Here is a 16949-nt window from a genome sequence, read left to right on the forward strand (position 1 = left end):
ACATTTATTTGCACCTGATAGAGCCCATTTTCTCCACTCAAAAGAAAGTATCTGCTTGAGAATGAAGTCGAGAGAAAAAAACAAAACAAAACAACAGATAGAGATACAGATTCCTGGCACCACTATCTGAGCTCCTAGATACATCCATGCTTCAAGCCATACTTTTGAGTTATTTCAGTTATCTGAAGAAATAAATGTTCTTTTTCTTAGGCAAGTTTGAATTCTTTAAAACGTCTAATAATAAGTGCCCTTTGGAGACAGAAAGTTTACTCTATGTTTTGATGAATGTTAAATTCCGTATCAGGAGGTAGAAATACAGTGATAAGCTGGACGAAGGACTTGCCCTTAGGAAATTCATTCTCTAGTGGGAGAAACAGCCATATGACGAAATAGTTGTAAGCAGTGGCAGTGCTATAATAGGGTGAGGCATGCTAACACAGAGCAGGGGTGTCCTACAAAGGGCCACAAAGTAGGGATTATTTGGCTAAAAATTTGCAGGATGCTGCCATGTGGCGTCTGGTCTAGAGGGGAAGAGGGGCATCCAAGCAGAGTCATAGTTTATGCAAAGACATAGAAACATGGAAAAGCAGGCCATAGTGAGAAGCTGGGTAAATCCAAGATGCAGTATGAAATGAATTGAAGCCACAGCTCCTGGGTGCTTCAGGTAATTTGGCAAAACCCCATAACTTTAGCTGGCAAAGAGGGAAAGGGCCCACATGAGGGTGTAACCTCAATCCAAGATGACTGGTCACTGACATAGACATGACTAGCTGCATAATTGTGGGGCTCAGTGCAAAATGAAAATACAAGTCCACTTGTCCAAAAATTTAAAACTAGGAGATGATACTCAAGTATTAAAACTAGCATAGGGCCCTTCAGGACATGGGCTCTATGCTACTGCACAGGTCTCATGGCCCGGAAGCTGGTCTAGGCATCAGGACTATACGGGGACCTGTCTCTGGCCTGGGCCTAATTCTCATCAGCACTTTGGACCTTAAAGAAGCCAGCCTTCCGCCTGCATGATGTGAACAAGAAAAATCAGGCAAGGTGGCACTGTGCTGCAGAGCTGATCTTCCTTTTGCTACTGGAATCAGAGAGGCACAGATATTTCCTTCGGCCTTGACAAACCCCTGCAGTAACTCTGAAAGCTGACCAAGAGCACTGAGACAAAAGTGTCTACAAAGTCACATGGTGAGGCTCTCAGGCTTTCGAGGAGTAGAGGAGCAGCTTTTCAGAGGACTGAAAGGTCACAGATGGAGGCCAGCTGGGCTGGAGACAGCTCTTAGGCATATATGAAAGAGAAATTCTCAAACATATCTGATGATGAAAATATCAATATTTCAGTGTTCATAGTCTTTTTTCTTTCCCTTCGACTAAAGAGAACTCTAGGTTTGCCTGTTTGACTTTTCCTTTTCCACCCTCTTAGGACATTTCCATCTTTGCCAGACAATGCTTGACTTTTGTGATAAAGAACAAAGGCACAAAGCTGTTTAATTCAATACTTTCTAAAGTTACTTTACCAAGGTAGAAGGAGATAAAACAAGAAGCCAGTATGAGATGAAGGGCTTTCCATGCATGGAAAATATAACAAACACAAGAAGCTAAAGGAAAGGGGTGCTATGGTTTATATCTAAAATGTCCCCCCAAAGTCTCATGTGTTCAGAGGTGGGGATTTTGGAAGGTGATTGGATCATGGGGTCACTGTACTCATCAGTGGATTAATCCATTGATGGGTTCATAGCTGAATGTACTATTAGGAGGTTGGAGCTAGGGGCAGGCCTTTGGAGGGTATATCTCTCACTCTGGCTGCCATGAGGTGGGCAGCATTCCTCTAGCAGGCCCCTCCACCATGATATTTCTGCTTTGGAGCCAGTTAACTGGACTAAAACCATGAACCAAAATATATCCTTCCTCCTTTAAGCTGCATAGGTCAGGTACTTTGTCTCAGTAATGGAAAGGTAACTAATGCAGGGGGAAAGAAAGGAAAGCAAAGAGTCAAGAGGGCCCTGTTTAAATGAATTCATGGATAAGATTTGAGAATAAGGTTCTGGAGGAGACAAGGGGAAATCACAGAATGTGAAAAATATTGGGATCCAGAGAAATAGAGAAAGAGAATATCTGGGAATATTGCTGAGTGTTATGACTTGGATTTCATCTTGGTAAAATGATATTGAAGACACAGCAAGTAAAGACTGAAAATATCTATAATTATTTTTATCTCATGTTGTACGGGCCCATGTGGGATCTGAGCTATACTTGGATTACACTTATGTTCCATAAGATGCTAATAGGCATTATATACACATACAGAGACACTCCAATTGCACACCAAATGGTTCCAAAGACAAATTAACCAGCAAAGTGCTGTATCCTAAATCCTGCTCTTAGAAAAATCACATTAACATATTAAAAGTTCTGAGAAGTTCCACAGCTCAGAAGCCTGCTCAAAGCTGTTTAATTTAATACTTTCTAAAGTCACTTTACCATATGTCACAGGATATGTTTTATTATTTTAATAAATTTTAAAATAATATAATTTTTGAATTGCTCTCCTACTTTTTCCTGTCCTAAGAGTGTAGGGAAGGCTTTGCAGATAAAATATGGTGCTGTAACTGGGATATGAAGAAGCAGAAGGTCGGGAGGAGACTTTGAGTATCTTTAAGATTGGTGAGGTATTCTTTCTTGGGTTTAAATGCAGAAGGAAAGGATCTGTTAATGCCTTAATTCCTTCTCATTAGGGAACATTATCTCTGCCAGTGATCTACAATGAGGGGGAGGGGTGGGCACGGTGGCTCTTGGGAAGGATGTGGCACCTTACCTGTTCTGCACCATACTCATGGCCATCCAGTCTCCAGGGTACACATTCTTCCCAATGAGGTCCTTGAACATGATGAAGGTCTCCATCAAGAAGTCCTGGAAGAGTAACACAAAACCCCACTTGTTATCCTGCCCCATAGGAACTGACAGTGCATGTCCAGATCTTGTTGGCTCTTTAAATTTGTATTATTTTTTAGAGGGACAGAAAGGGAAGTGGCACAGTTTTCATTAAGCAGTTCAGTGAAACTCATTGCAGTAGACTGTAAATGGAAGCTTAAAAGTTATGGGCTGGGGATTTAGCTCAGTGGTTCCAGCACCTGCCTCAAAAGTGCAAGGTCCTGAGTTTGATACCCAGTACAAAAAAAAAGGAATTGGAAGTTATTTAATGGGCCAGAGATTTAGCTCTGTGGTTCTGTCACCTGCCTCACAAGCGAAAGGCCCGAGTTTGATCCTCAGTACCAAAAAAAAAAGTTAGCTACCAGGAGACTGCTTCACAAATAAGTGGAACATGAACATGGAATGAGAAGACATTCTGAAAATAAAGCACTATTAATTCTGTCTTTGAGACTAAAGAAGCAAATGTATTCATTGATGTGGCAATTTTATAATCATTTTCCCAAATATGTATTTAAGAAGGAAATAATCTACACTATATGAAAGCATTCTCAGGTCATTGAGCAAGCAAACTATTATTTAAATGAACATCTAATTAGCAGTGCTGTAAACAGAGCTAATTCTTCTGTCACACTCATGCACATGAGCAGTTTAAAGGAAGTGCAGTGACAAGGACTCTTCTCCTTTCCTTAGAAGAGGTTCAAAGTGGATTTTTAACATACTCTATCAGATTTTCCAGTGGGCCAAACTTGGTCTCCATCTTTCCAGAAAACAAATTCAGGACAAAGACCAGAATCACCAGCCCTCTTAAGCTGGAGGTAATGAAGCCATATCACCGGGATGTTTTAGGTAAAGCCTAAAATCCAGATGGGGCCTACTCAGAATTCTTTCCTTAAGCAGTGGTTTTTCAAATCATTTTAACTGCAGAATTCTTTGTTCAATGGAAATCTCACCTGCCACCCAATATATGAAATAAATAAAAGTAGATTAACCCTGGTTGAAGTGCGTGAGTGTGTGTGCATGTGTGAATATCTATGGTATACGATAGTGAGGCTAAGAAAAACATAGTTTGAAAATTACTGCTTTATGCTAAAGTGCAAAATTCTGGAAATGACATTGGTTCCTTTCTAGCAATCTTTGCTTCTAGGGAAAATTATCTCAGTGGTCTAAGTCCCAGATTCCACATCAGCAGAATGGGGGTACATCTATCTTGAGGGGGTTACTATGCAGATTAAGTGCATGTTTTTATTAGATGCTTAACATGGGGCCTGGAGTCTTGTAAATGCTCATTACATGCTGGGTGAGGATGATGGTGGGTATTATTATCTATCCTCGATAGCACTTGGGGAAGTTTGGGTCTCATGACAGATCCGAACTATACATCCCCTTGCTGTAGGGGTGAAGAAGGCTTTCACCTCATGGATGGGCCATGTGGCTTCTCAAAGAGAAGGAACAGCAAGGTGCAAGGGTAAACACCAAGGTTCAGATCCAGCCTCTGTTATACATTCACTACGGAGACTTGAGCAAGCAGGTTGTAGACTTGAAAACTATGAGTCCCAACTCCTATGTCATACTGTTGTGAGGCTGGTAATAAGAAAATGTGCATGTTTAATAAAATAGAATCCCCTTTCCACATCCCTTACCAAGAAAATTTTCTTTCCATAAAAAGTAAAAAATTAGTTCTATTTCCATGTTGCAGGACACAGAGATGTGAGGGAAGAGACGCAGGTTATTTGGCTTCCTATTTTTATGTTTTTTTGCAAATCCAGGGAAAAGATCCCAATCCTAATCCAATGAGGAGAGTGCCTTGCTGCAAGTGGATGAAAGGGAAAGGGAAAGGCAATGGCTTCCTCATGATTCCCTGTGACGGGCCACTCTCTGAGACTGTCAACTGCTAGAGTCCTTGGTGGCTCCAAGGAGAACCAAGAGTAGAGAGCTCCCCATAGCAGGACTCCTGAGTCTGGCAGCATTAAGGCGATAGTGACAAAGGTGACCACACTGAGAGCAAAGTGTGCTCTGCTATACCCCTAGGATAGTGATAGCATGGGCTGGTCCATATGTTGATAAAGCCATCTGCTGCAGAGGTGGGAGCCAGAGGCACACACTGCAGGCAGACAGTCTGGCAAATAAGTCCTGAGAGGTGAGAAGAGGAGGACTCAGTGGCCAACTTCCTCTCTGCATTTGTTACCATAATGTAATCGCTTTCTCTTATCAAGCCCTTACCATGTTCTCATGCAACTCCTTTACAACATTGATATAAAAATACTATCCCCACTTTACAGATGGGAAACTGAGGCTTAAGGGAGGTTAGCTCACAGTAGTCACACAGGTTATGTGGTAGACAGTCAGGTCTGACATGGATTAAAGACATGCTCCAGAGGTGACAGGGAATCAGACATACACATTTATAACTTGAAACACACACACATAATCAAAATGTGTGGGGAGACCCTCTTGTTCCTAAACCCATGAGAACCAAAAGTATGATATGTCACACTTCTCTCCCCTGCCCTATCACCCCCAGAATCCTGCAGGCTCACCACAAGGTCTGAGCTGGTCTGGAAGGTCTCAATATAGAAGGAATAGTGTTGGTCACCCATCTGGTCCAAGATGGCTGTCATGCATGCCACAAAATGACTCTGCAAGAAATAAAGAAAGACACTGTGAATGAGTGGGAAAAGAACCATGAAATCAATCTTCTCCACTTCTTTGGGTTCACACTGAAAAACACCCAACCATCCCTGATAAGTCTGAAAGCGATGGAGAAACTCTCCTTAGCAGATCAGTATGTAAAACTTCCCTATGAGAAAATGTCTCCTTATTGCTCATTTACTGAAAAAGCATTCATTGAACACTTATTACGTGCCTGGGATTGCAATCAGAGCTTCAATTATAAAAATAAGATGTGATCCATCATCTGTTTTGCTGCTTGTACACTAGGAAAAGAGCACTGCATGGGTGTCAGAAAATCCAGCTTATGTCAAGATCCCGGAGGCAGTTTCATTTTCTGATACACAGTGTTATATATATAAATCCCAACTGTCTTATCTGTAATGTGAGACAATAATCCATTGGACTGTCCATATCTTCCCCCAGAGAAATTGCCAAAAGGATCAGATACCCCTATAGTACACTGGAGCACATTAAAGTTCTCTGCAGAAGGACCTGGTATTGGAGTCAGCCCGTGAGAGAACCCTGCACCCACAGGGATCCACACATGTTCTATCTAAGGAGGATTTAAACAATGAGAAGAGATGGTGCTGCTTTTTGTGAGTTGATGATCTAGTTGGGAAAAACATGATTAACTTTTATGAAGGAGAAAGTACAGGATGCTGGATCTGTGAAGCAGACCAAAGGCCAGAAGGATCCAGACAAGAGGGAAATTATGGTGGAGATCTGGAGAGGAAGTGGGTCTGGAAGGATCCCTGGGAGAGGAGGGGTAAGAACCAAAATACACAGCCAGCCTTTAATGCTTTTTCCCTCCCAGATGGTAACGTGTGTTTTTCAGGTGTGTTTTCTGCTTGTGCTATCACCTAAAGCAACATGGGAAGAGGTCTAGTCTGGAATTTGTGAAGGAAACAATGATCACTGATCCTAAAGGGGAGAGAAGCCACTCTCAACTGCCTTCTGCAGCATCCCACTGGGGCTGCAATCTTGGCAAGAAGAGGGTCCACTGTGACCCACCCAGGATGGACTTGCAGAAGATGGCCTGACTGGCATGATGCAGGCATCTCCAGGAGTCACTGCTGTTAAAGTTAGGCTTGGAAGTATTGTGTTTAAACAACAAAACAATGGGTTTAGTGTAACAAACTGCTGCCTTTGTTTATAAAAAGTTCTCCTTTATTAAAAAATATAACCAGGGCTGGGGATGTAGCTCAGCAGCACAGTGCCTGCCTGGCAAGCACGAGGTCTTGAGTTCAATCCCTCTCTCTCTCTCTCTCTCTCTCTCTCTCTCTCTCTCTATATATATATATATATATATATACACACACACACACACACACACACACACATACATACATACATATACGTATATATAAATATATAGATATCTGCATATACACACCAGATTACAGGTTTACAATTTTCCATCAGTGGTAGAAAAATATCTTGATGACCCCAGAAAGCCCCTTCAGCATTTTTCACCAGGAAGCTTTTTTGGTAACTAAATAATGGTTATTCACCAAAGTAGCTCCCAAAGATATGGATGCAGTTTTGCTTCCAGGTTCTTTCAATTGGAAAGTTAGGGATGGGGCCGGGGATTTAGCTCAGTGATGCTGCCTCCTGCCTCGCAACCACAAGGTCCTAAATTCAGTCCCTGGTACCAAAAAAAAAAAGAAAAAGAAAGTTAGGGATGGTATTCAGGAATAGCTATGAAAGTTGTGGGACCTTGAAGAAAATAAAAGTGTAGGGTTCTTTTTTTCAAACTTTTGAGAATTTCTGAACAGCCATGTGGTCTTTTAAAGCAAGGGACTCTGTACAATGAAGGAGGGCGCACACACACAGGAAGCTGGCCCTGCTGATCTGTCACTACCACACTTGCACACCAAAGCTGTTTAGAAAAGATGCAAATCTGGCAAAGCACAGAGTCGGAACTCTCCTGAGCACTGGCCCGTGATACTTTGTGGGTTTTACGCTCTTGATGGTCCACAGTAAAAGCCTCTGCTCAGGCCTCCAGGGGTGGTAGTGAGTGTGTGAAATTATTCACCCCTTTCAAAGCAGACTGAAAATCCCCATGATTGCCTACCTAACCAGGTCTCATTGAAATCACAAAACAAACTTCTGTTTATACCTCCGGCTAGGATGAACAACGAGAGACAGGACGAATCCTAGAGTTTGGTGGGTGTAGAGGTGTAGCAGTGTGAGCGTGTGAGTGTGTGTTTACACTCACTCTATTCCCTCTAGCTCTTCTCTCTCCCTCCCTTAAAGAATTCAGCCTGTGGCCACTAGAGGTCTTTTCTTTTCACATGGTAGCTGCTGTGCAGTTTGTTCGGCTTTTTATTTATTCCTACGTGAGCAGACCCACTACACTTCTTGCATATAAACAGTGAAAATTACAATATAAAGGACTTTTTTCCCCCTCTTTTGGAGTTATTCTGCTGCCGCTTAAAGCCAGGCTCGTCGTGCAAGGATGGAGGACAGCCTCTGCAGGTAATTCCACTGCTTCAAGGTAAGAGATGTGGGGTTTATTTTTTTGTGATCGATCATCTTCTAAGAGAATGCTGTCGTCTCTTGGACAGTAGTTTACTTTTAAAGCTTTGGTTTAAATGAGCTCTAGGATCATGAGTTTGTATGGGTGTGTGTAGTGTTGTGTGGGGAAAAATCCACCATTGTCAAAACTGCAGGCTGCCCCAAATGCATAGATACGGAATGCTTGTTATTTCCAATGGCTTGATTTGAATTTGAAGAGGGTAAAAACAGAAAAGGCAAACCCCGGAGCTTAAGTTGCCAGGAATTACCTTTAAAAGACTGCTTTCTCTAAATCCCATTTAGGGAAACTTCTATGCTTAGATTTAAAAGGAAAAAAGGAAAGAAAGAAAAAAGAAAGGAGAGGAAGTCTCATCCCCATTAGAGAGTGACCATTTTATGACAGAAACCATCATCATTTCATTAGGAGTTGGTCAATGTGTTAAGAGTTCAGCAATCAACCAAAATTACTTTTGCCAGCTTAATTTCTTTGTTCTAACTGCCACATAGAAAAACCCAGCTGGGTGCCTTTCAGTAGAATTTGTAGTGCAATGTGACTGAAAGTTTGGACAAGTTACCTGCATTTGGCTGTTAATGAAAAATGGCAATGTTTTACTTCCAACTGGGACCATCCTGTTTTTCTACTACAGTGTCTAGCTCACTTTCGTATCAGATCCTTCAGAAATCACACAGACATGAACAACTGATATCTGAAATGGAGCGAGACACCAGTAGCAGCTTCGTGTTCAGAAAATCTTCTGTCACTTGAATTAAAAAATACTTTGTCACACAATGACAGAATGATGGAATAACATTATGCTTCTCTGACGTGCATCTCTTTTCCAATAGAATCCTCAAAATAGCAATTTTCCCCTGTCCATTTTTACAAGTTTGAGACCATACTTTCACAACCACCATCTCTTACTTTATTAGAAAGGAATTGGGGTGGAGGTGGTGATCAGAGTGCATTTGTTCTAGCAACCAAAAGAACCCTAACACTGACACTGCTCAAACTTTATAGCTTAGGAGCCCAAACTAGCCTCACCAGTAATCTGGAAAAGCCTGAATACTGCATGGAGGACTGAGGGATAGGGGATCCCCTGTAGTTCAGACTAATGAGAATCCCCCTCTTCCTATCCCTGGCAGAAATCCTGTAATCGACATATATTTACTACCAAGCCATGAGGCAGCCACTCATCCATACCCAAGCAGCATGCCAGGTGCTTGGATAGGAAATTGCTTCTTAAAACAGAACACCAGTGGGACTTGCATATTAAATTCCAGAGAGATACTGAATCTGAGACTCTGGCGCAAACCAGGCAGAATCACCTCACTCCTATTGGGGTGGTTTAAAATGTGGCTAATGAATCACAGCATGAGGAGACACAGTTTGAAACTAGGTCAAATGTGTAAAAATAAGTACAGTCTCATCACAGGCACTTGGCTGATGAGGGGCCACTTAATGCCATGAGTGGCGGGGCTTATTTGCTATATAGAACCCTCTTCAGTGTCCAAGACGATCGATTGTTTTAATTAATTCAGCCCATCAGCATGCAGCCAGGTCTTACACACTTGGGAGAGGGATAGAACTCCAAGGGAAAACAGTGAGGGTCTCTTTACTGTGTGATAGGAAAGAGGGAAAGGGCGGGGGGAGAGGGGGAGGGGGGAGAGAGAGAGAGAGAGAGAGAGAGAGAGAGAGAGAGAGACAGGCACAATATTGTGTGAGCAAAATTAGATGGGATACTAGATGATTTTAATCTGGAAGCAGCCTTCCTCAAATCATTGTAATCTCTTCTTTGCATTAAAAAATCATCATCATCATCATATTGATAATGTCAATAGTTTTAGTATGTAACACTCAAGTTAAACATATCTATTTAATAACCTCTAATGCAAACACACCTATACACACACACACACACACACACACACACACACAAGTCCTACAGTGCTGGGTGAGCCAAAGCAGAGGTTATCAGTTTGTCCTGCCTCGGAGAAGAAATGAAATAGGGGAGAGGGCCTGACTGCTGTGGAGGCATCCCCCCACCTGGGGTTAGTGGGAGTGATGATATGCCAGAGGGAGAGAAACAGCCAACTTTGGGAGCTTGCTACCTAAATGCCAACATTACTATGCGATTCCAGCTGATGACACGTTGCTATAGTAACTTCAAATAATGTGCAGGACCAAAATAAAATAAAATAAAATAAAATATAGAAAGCGCCAAGGAGAGGAGATGAAGGAAAGTTTGCATGCCGAGGGAAGCTCACAGGAAGATGAAAAGTTCTTTCTGTGAGCCATCCTTTGGAAACTGAGAGTGGCCAAATGCCACTCTTGGGTTGCTTCACTATTCACACTCATGTCTGCCATGTAGTTATGTAACAGATTTTATCCGTGGATGAAACTAGTGCTGTCTGTGTGGCGGATTCAGGACTGGAGGTAAGAGGCTACTGGGAAAAGCAGGCACTCTAAAATCCATTCATCTTAGAATGGGTTTCCCCTTTGTCAGACAGCTCAAAGTTGCAATTTGGATCAATCTTTAGGGGTAGCTGAAGTGCACATTCTCTTGTAGTAGCCACCACGTTCTGGGTACTGTGCTGGGTGCCAGGGGTACAGCAGTGGGCAGGGCAGGATGGAGAAGGTTGTATCCCAAAGAGCTTACATCTGGTTCTGCCAAGACGTGGAGCTTAGGAACGAGGACCTAAGAGAGAGGCAGTCCACGTTCAAACCTCATTTCTGCCTTTTATGTCTTGTGTCTTTGAGCAGAGTCTTGTACCTCATTTTCCTCATCTGTCAAAGAGGACAAAAATATTCCTTACTTCATATGGAATAAAGAAATTGATTTGTATAAAGATTTTAGGATGTAGAAAGCCCTCAGTAAATACCAGCTACTATTATTATTATTGCTGACTATGATACTGAGAAACTGTGCAGAGTAGCTAACTAAAATTCCTGATCTGAACAAAGGAAATGACTGACTGTGCTCTGGATCTCAGCTCGGAACAGCTATGTGGCCTTGACTCTGAACAAGCCTTTGGCTGACAGCATGCTTCAAGTCCAACTGTTTAGTAAATTGTGTGTGTGCCTTTTGGAGCAGAGCATGCTAGGAGATTTCTTTTATTTGGGGACACTTGCTGGCAGGTCAAAAATGTAAGGACAGTGCCCAAATGACTCAAAAGCACAAAATACAACTGTTTTCATGGAAAACAGCCCCCCAGCTATTTGGCTTTAGATGGTGCCTATCTTTGTGTGCTGTGACATTCTTTGGCTACCCAAGGGATACTGCTGTTTAACAGAGTAAACCAAGTCACTTTTCTTCTTGGGGAAGCAGCTCAGTGGGCACAGATCCATGAGGTTTGTGTGATCCGCTCCACATCAAAGGCACAACATCACAAGAAACCAGAAAGGGGTTTCTTGGATGCTGTGTCCTCTGTATGCATTCTGACATGTCCCATCTGCAATACAAGGAGACTCCAGGAGGGTTCGCTATGTGTACCCCTGCCTGACACTGTGGGCATTAATGATGAATCAGCTCCGGAGCATAAAGCATGGACAGAACTGTGGACATTGTGTCTCCTCAGAGAGCTTTCCTCGCTGACAAAGAACAGGTGGGGAGGTGTGATGAAGCTGCTTTGAATCCAGGCTGGAAGAGGAGCCTGGATTCATCACAAACTCTTCCTTTGAAACTAATACCTTTGATCCTGGCTGAAGCATGTGCTCCTGGTTTGGCAGTGTGAGATCAGTTTAAATCTTCCAAAGGACACAATGTGATTTTAATCACAAGGGGGAAGTAGAAGGGAAACAAGTCCCATTCATTCCTTCCTTGTGCCCAAAAGTCTACCTTCATCATTCTCCCTGGATCCTGTCATCAATTCCATGAGTTCGGTTTCATGCCCATTGTACAGGTGAAAGTGGGAGGCGTGAAGGCTAAGAACTTTCCTAGACACACTTAGTATGCAGTAGTACAGGAACTAAAATCTGGGCCGTTCTGACTCTAAAACTCCTATACTATTTGCATCCACTATGTGTATACCATCAATTGCACCTGGTAGAGATTTTTGTCCATTTATTCATTGCTGTATTTCCAGGATCTAGAATTGAGCTTTCATATTTAATGGGTTCAATAAATAGTAGATCAGATATTGAATGGATTACAGTATTCCCCATCTCTACAAGAATGTTACAAAGATCCCCATCCACAAACACTGAAAAGTTGGGGTCAGGTGTTGACCACTTTTGCCTTTAGAGAGCCCAGAAATCCAAGCACTTTTGTTCTGAGTGAGTCCACCAAGCCAGAATAAGACCTTCATTGTTTCACTGAGTCCTCTCACCAGGAGGGGTCTATTAATCCAATTTGAGATCATTCTTTCAGACATTCCTAATTCAACAAATATTTCTTGGGCAACTGTTGTGTGCCAAGCACTTTTTTTAGGTTCTAGGGCTACAGCTGTGTCAAGGTTAACAAAGGCTTTACTCTTAAAGGAGTTCACATCCCAATTGGGATAGGGCAGGGCCACAGAGAGGCGGTACACTTTAAGTAAGTGAACACATAAGTAAGATAATTTTAGACAGTGATTTGTGCTACTAAGGAAATATTACAAAGCAGTGGATGGAGATGGAAAGGGAAGGGACCTGTTTAAGATAGGGTAGCAGTGGCCTCTTTGCACTGAAAACCTGGATGATGACAATTGGTCATTCAAAAATCTGGAAGAACATCTGGGGCAAGTGAAGGGCAGGTGCAAAGACCCCAAAGTGAAGGTATGCTGGAGGTGTCTGAGGAGCTGCAAGAAGGTTCCATGGCTGGAAGGCAGGAATGAAGGAGAGTGGGGTATAAGATGAGGTCAGACAACCAGGCAGGGGCCAGATCCCATGGGTCCCTGGGTCAAGAAATAGAGTTTAGATTGTCTTCTAAGGGCAAAAGAAGCCATCATTTGGGGTTTTAAGCTCACCCTGGATGCTATGTGCTGCGAAAGCCCCCCTTTAAAGAAGTAGTCCCTGTGTCTACACATAGGCCTGTCTCCAAGACACTGTGCTAGACTGGTTCTTGGGGTCATAGGGTCATGAAATGTGCAAATTATGCTTTCACCATTGGCCCTTCCCCATTCTTGCTGTTGTCATCACACCGAGGCATGCATTTCTTGCTAAATGAGTCTGTTATAGAAGTATCTGGCTCTCTTTCCAGGGGAGTGGATGCAAAATTCTAGTTTTACATTGATTTCATTTGTCCAGATTCACTGGGCTCAGCTCAGCTCCCTGGTGTCTAGTGCTGAATGAACAGAAGCCTGTTCCTGGCTTCTCCCAATCATTTGAGTCTAGGGGACCTACCTGAGAAGCCAGCTTGCTGGGAAAAGGGTTATCATTCAGGACCCACCCAATTTTTAACTGAAAGGTCATTTTTTTCTATTTCTAACTCAATCCATGGTGGATGGAGCGAGTCACAACTCTGATTGTAAAAAGAAAAGTTTCAGAAACAAGGATTTATTCTCATTGCATACACCTATGATGGACTTTAAAGCTTCGTGCTAAATGTCTCAGGAAAGGCTTTGCAGGGAAGTCTGCTTTGAGATCTGGACAATATGGTACAGTCCACAGCTCATGCTCCCAGGAGCATCACCATGGTATGGAGCTGTGGATACCTATCTCCAGCAGCTCCTCACCATTTTCTGCAAACATGCACATCTAGGCTAACCTGACTCCAGGGTCCATGCTCCGCAGAAAAAGGTGTCCCCAAAGGATTTTAAGTCTCAGGCAGGAGGAACCATAAGCCAAGCTATAACAACAACAGCAACTACCATTTAAGGGCTAACTGTGTGTCAGACACTGTGGTAAGTCCTTTTTTTTCTCCATCTATAAGGAGTTTTTATAGTTGTAGGGTCATAGCAAGGGATGAAATGAACTGGAAGGAAGAAAAACTATTATTAAACGTTTATGTGTCAGGCACTGCTAAAAAGTATGCTGATGGTCATAAAAGCCAACAGCTATTGAGTATTTATTATGGATCAAGTGTTGCATGTGCTTTATTTCTTTTAATTCTCCCAACATTCACTAGATGTTGGAAATATCATTTGTACTTTACAGATGAAACCAGGGAGTGGAGAGGTTATATAAGTTGCCTACATCAGTTTGGCTCCAAAATCCTTTTGTTTTCTTTGGAAAGAAAAAATTTACTATTGTTTTGTAAATATCAAATGATCTTATTATAATTAAAATTAAGCAACACTTGAAAGTATAATACAGTGAAAATATGTAGTATTTCATTTCAGCATCCCTCTCATTGTCAAACAAAATTTGAACATTTGTAAACTTTATTCTAAGCATCTTTTATGCATATATAGAGATGGGGGAAGAAGGGATGAATGGATGGATAGATGAATGCATAGATACATGGATGGAGGATACATAGATGGAGAGATATATGCATGGATATTTGTATGCATGGATGGATGGATGGATGAATACTTGAATGGAGATAGCCAGATGATACAGGTAGTTAGACCAGTTGATAAGGGTAGACACATAGCCATATGAACATAGCCAGCCCTTTTAATGACAATGTTCTATGGCCTATGAATCTCTTGTAATTTTAGGTTCAGCTAAATATAGTCCCTCTATTTTCTGCACTGTTTAGGGATCTTGATTCTAGGAATAATTCTGTGTGGGGCACCAGTGTCACACGCCAGGAAGTATGTCTAGTTTCCTACAGAAGTAGCTTTGCTAGAAGGCATAAAACACATCCTATGTCCTGGGATCAAATCCCAGCTTTATTTGACATGCTCTGGAAGTATGGACATACTGCTTTACCCCTTTGAACTTCAGTTCTCTCTTACAAATGGAGAAAACAATGGTGCCTGTGTAAGACTGTAGGGAGGGAGAAGTCAGAGGACGTGTGCAGAGGGTCCCCTGTAGAGCCTAGCACTCACGAGTGTTCAGAAAGACTTCATGCAGCATTTGGCCTCAGCTGTCTTCCTCATTTCCCACGAACAGTTTTCAGAGCAGCTGCCACAAGTAAGAGTTTACTTTTGGTTCACTGGTGGAGGACGATTTAAGCCTGCCTGTGGACATGGGGAGCTGCACTCTGGATAAGGAGTTATATAGTCTCTCCCTGCCCTTTTTGCTTGGTAAAGTCTCTGTGGGTAAAGAGGTGGAGGGAAGGTAGATGGGAAGCTGGATAGACACGTTCACAGACACAGGCAGCCTGGAGGGGTTTCAGGAGGGAAGCCAGCTCTGTGGGTTTTTTCCCACAACTTCCCAGAGAAGAGTGAAAATAGAAAAGAAAGTCTCCTTTATTTTATTTTAAACCTTAAGCCCAACTTATTAGCCAGGCCTCTCTTAGTTCCTCCTTCACCTCCCCAAATAGGTATAGACGTCCCTACTGTAAGGGACCTGGTGGTCACAGAACACACAGGCACCAGGGTCTGCTGACAGCTTACTGGGCCTGCGTGCAGAGGTGGCCCCATTGAAAGCCGTATTGTTCAACACTTCCATGCTTTCCTGAAACAAGGGTGCACTGATGGCAGAATTCCTAACACAGACTTGGGAAAGATTTTCTCCTTCCTACACAATTTTTCATTCTCGATTAACCAATTAACTAGCAAATAGTTCCTTAGCACCTATTGTGTATAAGGAATTATGCCATGCATGATCATTGTCCATACTCTGCCAATCTCAGATTAACAAGGAGATTCTTTCTATCTGTGTGTGGATCTATCTATCTATCTATCTATCTATCTATCTATCTATCTATCTATCCATCCATCCAACTATCTATCCTAATCTAATCTGTCAGTCTCAATTAAGAGCAATTTGGCCACAAAAGACACTTAACAGTCTTGGAATAAGTGAAGGAAGTGGTTATTCCTAGCATGTATTGAGTAAATGCTAGGGAAGCTAGTTAAACATCTTATAATGTATAGGAGATCCCCCACAACAAAGAAGAACTTAGTCCAAAATGTCACTAGTACTGTAATTGAGAAATTCCTGTCTATGAAGAAAAAGATATATTATGATGCTGAAAAATAAGGCAAAATGAATGTTATAGGTAATGTTTGCTCTATGCTTTTAAGAAGTAGAGACAATCTTTGTGGTCAGGGATATTCAGAGAAAATTTCAAAGAGCATGCGGATTTGAAGAAATGTAAAAATGAGAGATGAAGAATGGGAAAGGACAGCTTGGACCTACACTAGAAAATACATTTCATTTTATACTCTGATTAATTTAATTGATTGGTAGTGACCATCTATAGACTCTTGTCAGGAATGATTCTAAGGCCAAGTCTTAGCTCAGCAGGAAAAAGTGTGATGATCGATTAGTGATGTCTGCCAGGAGGAAAAGAGGGGAGTGATGGTACATATGCTGAGAAACTGCTGTCCCACTTTCAGATGTTAGAACAGGATGAGGGTGAGGGCAGAGGTGGAAATGAGCAAGGTGCTTTGGTATAGCAGAATTTCAGAGGGAGATGATGAGAGGTATGTGGAGAGCCCAGCTGTGGCAGGGCCTTGAATACCAGACTCAGGGCTTTGAAGTTCCATCTGTAGGTAATGGGATGTCACACAGGCACCTGCCTACTGTGTTGCCATCAGGCCTGCTCTGGTGACAAGGTCTCGAGAAATAAAGAAAGTTACTCAAAGTCCTTGCTCTTCATTTCTATAGAGGGAGTACTGTTTCATCTGTTAACAGTAAAAATTGGCAGAATCATCATGGTCTGGCTTTTATGAAGCTGATCCTAATGATGAAAAAAAATCCTATGAAGCTGAACTCAGAGATAACTGTTTGAAAAGCTGACTCCAAGGGTTCACATTAATGAGCTCCTGTAAAGCTCTTTTGGACAGACCAT

At 42.2% G+C, this 16949-nt stretch overlaps 2 protein-coding genes across 4 annotated transcripts in view; one reads left to right on the forward strand and one right to left on the reverse strand.

The window, feature by feature from the left end:
- The window catches only part of Insyn2b (inhibitory synaptic factor family member 2B), a 331485-nt gene that overhangs the window by 206472 nt on the left and 108064 nt on the right, over positions 1-16949 (forward strand). The window contains exon 1 of one of the 2 annotated variants that reach the window (XM_004836399.3): positions 7488-8101. The exons of the other annotated variant lie outside the window; for it this stretch is intronic. The gene's annotated coding sequence lies outside the window, so the exon portion shown is untranslated. Of the gene's footprint in view, positions 1-7487; positions 8102-16949 lie in introns of those variants that run through there. 2 annotated transcript variants of the gene reach the window in all.
- Dock2 (dedicator of cytokinesis 2) overlaps positions 1-16949 on the reverse strand; it is a 433172-nt gene that overhangs the window by 92290 nt on the left and 323933 nt on the right. For both annotated transcript variants that reach the window (XM_021239768.2, XM_004836400.3), the window contains exons 28-29: positions 5472-5570; positions 2819-2913 (exon numbers count right to left, since the gene is read on the reverse strand). In XM_021239768.2, coding sequence (XP_021095427.1) covers positions 2819-2913; positions 5472-5570 — 194 coding nt within the window. The remainder of the gene's footprint in view (positions 1-2818; positions 2914-5471; positions 5571-16949) is intronic.

Source organism: Heterocephalus glaber, unplaced genomic scaffold, assembly GCF_053883595.1.
Source record: "Heterocephalus glaber isolate CG9 unplaced genomic scaffold, H.glaber_assembly_v1.0 deba00001606, whole genome shotgun sequence".
Lineage (NCBI taxonomy): Eukaryota > Metazoa > Chordata > Mammalia > Rodentia > Bathyergidae > Heterocephalus > Heterocephalus glaber.